The 7,072-nt window shown below is 35.4% G+C and overlaps 1 protein-coding gene and 1 long non-coding RNA gene across 2 annotated transcripts; both read left to right on the forward strand.

Annotated features, from left to right (window-relative positions):
• The first annotated feature begins 287 nt into the window (after positions 1 to 287).
• On the forward strand, positions 288 to 2,442 carry LOC132057423 (uncharacterized). The gene is made up of 3 exons (XR_009415145.1): positions 288 to 499; positions 1,581 to 2,222; positions 2,305 to 2,442. It is a non-coding gene; the product is annotated as an uncharacterized LOC132057423 (long non-coding RNA).
• A 59-nt stretch (positions 2,443 to 2,501) lies between these two features.
• Positions 2,502 to 4,879, forward strand: LOC132057422 (uncharacterized). Its single transcript, XM_059450020.1, has 4 exons — positions 2,502 to 2,895; positions 2,997 to 3,085; positions 3,179 to 3,331; positions 3,885 to 4,879. Exons 3-4 carry the CDS (start codon positions 3,284 to 3,286, stop codon positions 4,323 to 4,325), a joined length of 489 nt encoding a protein of 162 aa, XP_059306003.1. The 5' UTR covers positions 2,502 to 2,895; positions 2,997 to 3,085; positions 3,179 to 3,283; the 3' UTR covers positions 4,326 to 4,879.
• Positions 4,880 to 7,072: the final 2,193 nt, after the last annotated feature.

Here is a 7,072-nt window from a genome sequence, read left to right on the forward strand (position 1 = left end):
ATTTAAAAAAAACTCTGCATGTGTATACTCCACATATATAAGTTGTGATGAAATTTATATATACCTACACAACTCTAACTAGCTATCAATCGACCTTACATGCGCCAAATAGTTTGTTTCACTGAACTTTTAAAGAGTTTCAAGTGTACTTTTTCAAAAGTAATTGCAAAAATATATTTGGGGTGAAGCAACTTTTTTTAAGTTTTCAAAAAAGTTTCTACTTCTGGTAAATAAGAGCTTTTTCTTGTCCTAAAAAGCTTGGTCAAACACTTATACTTAAAAAGCAAAAAAAAAAAAAAAAAAAAAAAAAAAAATCAAAAACTTAGCAATTTGCATCTTCACGGATCTCATTTCAAAGATTTTCGAGCCACTGCATTTAAAGTTTGAGCTTTTTTTCTCTCTTTCTCATCTGTTTTAATGATTGAAAGGCAATTTCAAGAACAGAGTATTAGAGAAATTTCAAGCATAGTGTAGATATGGATGTCAACAAAACTAAAGAGTTAGTTCTTATTTCTCCTATTGGTTCATTAGTAGGCAATAACTAGCTTATATTTAGGGGGTGTTGGATATGAATGGAAAATGTTTTGCATGGAAAATATATTCTTGAAAGATGTTTTCCAAGAAAATAAGTGGATTTTTTAGTGTTCGGTATGAAGAAAATGTTTTTCATGGAATTTTTTTTACTTGGAAGATATTTTCAGGAAAATATGTGAGTTTCTTACTTATTTTTTTTGTGTTCGGTATGAATGAAAATGTTTTTCATGGAAAAAAATTCTTGAAAGTTGTTTTCCAGGAAAATAAGTAGTTCCTTACTTATTTTCTTTGTGTTCGGTATGAAAGAAAATGTTTTTCATTGTCTAGGAAGATGTTTTTCAAGAAAATAAGTGGTTTCTTACTTCTTTTTTTTTTGTTCGGTACGAATGAAAATATTTTCTTGGGAGATGTTTTACAGGAAAATAAGTGAGTTTCTTACTTATTTTATTGTGTTCGGTATATAGAAAAATATTTGCTAGAAAATAAGTGAGTTTCTTACTTATTTCTTGTGTTCGGTATGAAGAAGGAATGTTTTTCATGAAAAATGTTTTCCAGGAAAATAAGTGGTTTTTTTATTTATTTTTTTTTTTTCGTATGTAAGAAAAAATATTATCTTAAAAGCATTTGTATAAAATCTTGACAAATACTAGTGGAGCAGGGGATGGGGGTTGAGGTGGGGGGTGGTGTTGGAGGCCGGGGTGCAGGAGCGGGGTAGATCTTTGGGTGGTAGGGGTTTGGCGGGAGGTGGGTGGTGAGGGTGAAGATGAGGTGCATTCGAGGGTAGGGAGGAGATAATCAATGTGGAATGCCACCTGTGGGACTTGGTTTTCCTACTTCCATTGTTCCTTAAAAGGAACTTGTTTTCCTAAAAGAAATGTTTTTCAAAAATTTTGACCTACCGAACATGAGAAAAGTGGAAAACTCCACACCGAACACAACCTTAGTTCTAATTTTCTCAATTTAGGTTTCTAATGCATATTTGAAGAATCCATTCATCTGCTTTTGTGTTTTGCCTTAATTTTTATGCTTTTGTTTTGATGTTTCAGTTTACGTGCATGCAGCCGGAAAGTCGCCTCTGTTGTAGAACACAGAGTTCGTTTATCCTGGTGGGAAGTGCCTGATGCTGTCCTCGAGCGGTTACATGGAACCGGTTTTGAAAATTTAGCTAAGCTTATTAATTTCGAAGCATTCAACCCGTTAAGCAGTCTGGCAACTGCGTTGGTTCAACTGTATGATGTTGATAAAAGATGTTTTGTGTTCAACGGTTTGGAGTTATTTTTTGGTTTAGAAGATGTACTGAAGATATTCGGGTTACCTATAGATGGTAAACCGTTATCAGAAATGATGGAAGTGATGAAGAGTTTGTGGAAAAATATTTAGGAGTGACAATAGAAGACGGTATAGAGCTTATGACTGGAGGGATTCGTCCTATAACCCTTAAGACAAAATTCCAAAACTCTGATTATCCGAGTATTCAATATATTAGAGCGTATGTACTGTCCATAATAGGTTGTTTAATAGCTCCTGGAAACTACACTGTTCCTGGACATTATTTGGCTTTGTTAGAAGATGTTGATAAAATCAAAGACTATGCGTCGGGAGCAGCCATGCTAACAAACCTCCACAGGGGTCTTGAATCTGCCAAAAAAAGCAGTACGCCAAGTCTTGGACACAGTCTTTTTCTGATGGTAATGATAACACAAATAGTAATTTTGCCTTCCCCTTCTTATATGATATTGAATTAATCTTTTCTTTTATGTTGTCATGTAGATATTTATATTAGAGCACATTCTGAAAGTTGTTAGAAAGCTCAATATAGACACTAGTAAGGTGCCATCAGCAAGCTTTCCCTTGGTGCTAAGGTGGTTTGATCAGCTGACAGAACTGTCCGAGAATCACTCCACCATGATGAAGTAATTTATCTATCTCACCAGTTATTTGCCTTGACTAATTAACGCCATAGTTTTCACTAACCTGCAGCTTCATAAATTTGCTTGTTGTCTATATGACCTAATCAATATAGTATTCTAGAAATGTAATTTTTCTTATCTTGTTATTTCATTATAGATCATATGGTCTCCATATAATGGTCTATCTGTCCCGGCCCCATACAATGAGCAAGTTCCTATGGGTTGTTCTCTGACCTCCATTTTATGTATGGAGAACTCGGTTTTGCATGATCCTACACTCAGAGCTGATGTGGATCGTCCTTCTGAGAGGATCTCCTTGTACCGTGAGAAACTCCTTTGTGTTCATAGATTATCTAGGACGAAGGAAATGAAAAATTGGTGTGAGATACATGCTGAATTTTGAAGCATTGGGATAAGCGTAAGGATTACTTGGTGAATCTGATCGATGCAGGTACGACTAACAAGATTGCTTATCTCATATTTTGACACCATTAAAAGAAAATAGTTAGGCTTTATTTCATTGTCTATAATTCTTCTCTTTTTTTGTTCAAGAGGAGTACGTTTCACAACAACAGAATTTTGAAGGGCAAGAAAAAGATGAGAGCCCTTCTAAAGAGGCAGAGAGGCAAATATTACAGGCTGTAAGTTAAACCCTTAAGCCAAAGTTGGTACTTTTTGAACCCATAGCAATTGCAGCATTTGCGGGTCGATATCTGTTCTCTTTCTTGTTTCAGGGCTCGCCAGAGATCCTTGCAAATGACACGCCAGAACCTACTATTAACATCACCAAACACTCCCCTGCAATCCATGGCTCAAGTAAGAAACCTGTCACTGATGTTATGCTAGATGATACAACGTCTTCCACACCACCACTTTCATCTGATGAAGTAAGTGCGTTTTCTTACTTTACTTCAAGTACTACACAAGAATATTTTGTAGTATTACGCAATATGTATGCATGTTCATGAAAAAAAAGTGGATGGTAGACTTCCCGGGATTAGCTTCTAGGCTTGATAGAGCAAAGGTTTGGGAATTGGAACTGATGTGACATAAATTATCAAGGAATATATGAATTTGACTTGGATATATAGTCGGACTCTCTCTAACAACCATCATTTATAACAACATTTATCTACTTTCCTAGGCTGTTACAATCTAATTCTATAATCTTTCAAGTAATATATATTCTTTTGTTATGGCTATTATACGGATTCTTTGACAATGCTAAAGTGGCGAGACTGAGACGCCATGACGTTTTGAGTTCTAATTTTCCTACTTCTCTTTGTATTTACTACTCAATGTAGCTGACATGTAATATTCTCTTATGATGATTGTGTTCTATTTGAAATTATCTTTTGTTTTTTAACTTCCCTGATAGTAGGTTTCTTTATATCAGATTGCTTTAAGTAAAAGACATTTTTATTTCAAATCTTTTCCTAGGATGCCCCGCCATTATCATCTTTGCGGAAGATTAGGAAAAGGAGCGAAGCATCAGTTGGAGGAGACTCAGGTGGTGGGGACTTCAAAATAGATGAGGTAGAACAGTTCTTTGCACATCTCCCGACACAACTCGAACAAGCTCAATCCCCAGGAATTGATGTTAAGTCACCTGCATTTAAAAAGCCCCGATACTCGGCACAAGTACTTGACAGAACCAAAGCTGAAGTTCAGAAGTTGCTTATGATGCCTTTGCACGAAGTGGTTCTGCCTGCTAATTTTTCGGCTTTGATGGCTGCCCTTCCTATATATGCAGCATTGCCTCATCTCTCGGCTGAGAAAATAGATGCTCTGAAGGAACTCAAAGAGAATCTTCAATCCCTATTTTTTGATTTTCATGCGGCGACGAAGCAGCAAGAGGAGTGTAATAGTAAGGCTTGCTAGAAGGTAATCCTAATCGACGAACTCATTAAAGGGCAGGAGCTTCACAATGATGTCAAACATCGTCTCAATAAACTTGACACATCTATGAACTCCATCAGAAGTCAAATTTCAGAGTTGAAGGTGAGTCTTGAAGAAGCAAAGATGAAAAGGAGAGACATTCAGGAAGAAGGATTAAATTTGAAAAACACATATTCTGCCAAGTTAGCTTCATTGGCAGAATTGGAAGCAGAATTTCTTGATGTAAAGAAAGAGTTGGCTGATTCTCAGATTAGCCAAGCAGAGGTTAGTTGGCAAGACTACAAACAAAAGTTGGTTGGTTTGCGACTGTGAAGTTGTCAAGACTTCTTCCATGTGAATTTTGAGAAAAACTGTTGTATGTAATGCATGTACATATCTTTTGCTATCTACTCACCTTGCTCTTGTGGAATAGGCTTAACTTAAGTTCGTAGCATTTCTTGATTTTGTGCATGTTATCCTTGGGCAGGGGCCTATATCGTTTCAATTTTATCGGATTTCCTTGACAGAGACCTGAACTTGAGTTTGTAAATTTGGTACATGACAATGGCAATATTTCCCCTTTATCTTTGGTTATGTTAGATTTCTTTCTCTTTTCTTTCCTTTCAAATTATATATTTTTTTCACACTTTTTTTCGTCGTCTCTATTTTTTTTTTGGTTAACATTTCCTATGCAAAACTTGAAAGAAACCAAAATTATGACTAAAGAAAAAATAGTATAACAAACAATTCAGTACTTATTTTCATGTGGTTATCCATCTTCAATTCGTAGAGGTGGTATTTAGACTATTTTTATAATTCCTACTTTTTAACAAATATGAAAAGTTTATGAGAAAAGTATTCTACTTCGTCTGTTGAGCTTCTTCAAGATTTTCATTTTTTTATATTTTTGGATAAATTTGCGATTCCATCACCGTTATTTGTTTATTAGAGTTGTACAACATATAAATTATACATGCATCAACATTCTAAAATCTTGGATGTGGTAAAAAAAATTGAAACTAAATAAATAAAGCTATGCAACTAGATAATTCAAATGGAACGAGAAAGAAATGATTGGTATCTTAATGTTTGCTGATTGATAACATCAAGCATAGACAAATGATGAAGTGTGAGTTAGAACTTAGAAGCACAATTGATGAAGTGTGAGTTAGACGCACGTTACAAGTTTGCTCCCTGCCGTGAATAAATATCTGGCATTTAAATACGAGAAGGATAGAGAGGCAGTTTCCTCTGTCGAGTTCTATCGAGGGTTCGAATCCCTCTAGCTTTCTTTTTTTTTTTTTTTTTTTTTTTGGCTAGTTGGTCCTCAAGGTCTAAGTATCCACAAGATGAATGTCCTAGACACGTGGGTGTTCCGACAAAGAAAGCAAAAAAACATGCCTAAAGGATAAAATGAGATAAAGTCGGCCAAGATGGTTTGATGGTACCCTATAAAGATAAAAGACCATCATATGTAACATTGATTGAAGATCATAAAAGGAATGAGGTACACCTAAAAGCACATCAAGAAAAATTATAAAGTGAATTGCCCATCTCTGCTTGTGTGGATATAGGTCAACTGACCGAATCATGTTAAATTATTATGCTTTTTTGGTATATTTCCCTTTTGTATCCAAACAGTGATCATATTAGTATTCTTTATGCAGCATGAAATCAGCAGGATTTAAGATTTAAAGAGTTTCATTTTGTTTTGCTATATAGGATGATATCAGCATAAAAACCTGAGGAAGGAATCAAGAAGTGTAAACTAATTTCTGTTCTTGGTGGTTTGGAGAAATTCCGCAGTTGCTTTTTTTAGCACTTCATCAGTATTCGAAACTCAGTAGCCCGACTGATCCGAATTCCCACTCGGGAAGACCCACTAAAGAAGCAAAGCATTCAGTAATAAGGGCGCACATCACTATTTGGAACTCTTTCGCGAACAAAAGCCTGGAATAAGTAGATTGATGAGAAACGTGGATGTATCTTAGACTATAGATGATAATGCAGGAAGGTTCTAGTCAACTCAAATAAGTTGGTAAAATTGGAGAAGGGACTCACATCATCCTCCTTCGAGCAACAAATCAATATGAAAATTGGAATAAATAGGTTAGATTTAACAAAAAAAATTCATATTGTTACAATGTAGAAAGTAAAAATAACCTAATACAACCAATACAAATTGAAAATGGATAACCATAGTTGGGGATTCTTTCAAGTTATGCATAGGAAATGTTAAAGAAATGGTGATGATGCAGAAACAAAAAAGTGCATGAAGAATACTTAAATTTTAAAAAAGAAAAGAGAGAAAGAACTCCAACATTGTCATGTACCAAGGTTGCAAACAACCTCAGGATATCCACAAGAGCAAGTTGAGTCTTGGCAAATTCACATTCCCAAGTGCCACCAGAAACCATAACTTGAAGTACACTTCTGCTTTCACTTTGGACTAACTTGGCAATACTTAGGTATGCCATTCAAAAGAGAGAAAGTTAAAACATAGCCAAAAATATTTACATGCTCTTACAAGCCAGCAAATTTACATGAAGAGCGGTTTATGCAAGCGATCACTCCATTAGCGATCACTCCATTATCTTACTCTTGAAGACTCTCAAGCTTTCTTCCAATCGGGAAAAATCAGAATCAGCTAGCGCCTTCGTCTCCTTCAGGACAGGAAATTCAGCTTCTATTTCATCAAGAGCATTAGACTTTTCAAAGCACCTCTTAGCCAAATTCAATTTTTGCTCTTG

This window comes from Lycium ferocissimum, chromosome 5 (genome assembly GCF_029784015.1).
Source record: "Lycium ferocissimum isolate CSIRO_LF1 chromosome 5, AGI_CSIRO_Lferr_CH_V1, whole genome shotgun sequence".
NCBI lineage: Eukaryota > Viridiplantae > Streptophyta > Magnoliopsida > Solanales > Solanaceae > Lycium > Lycium ferocissimum.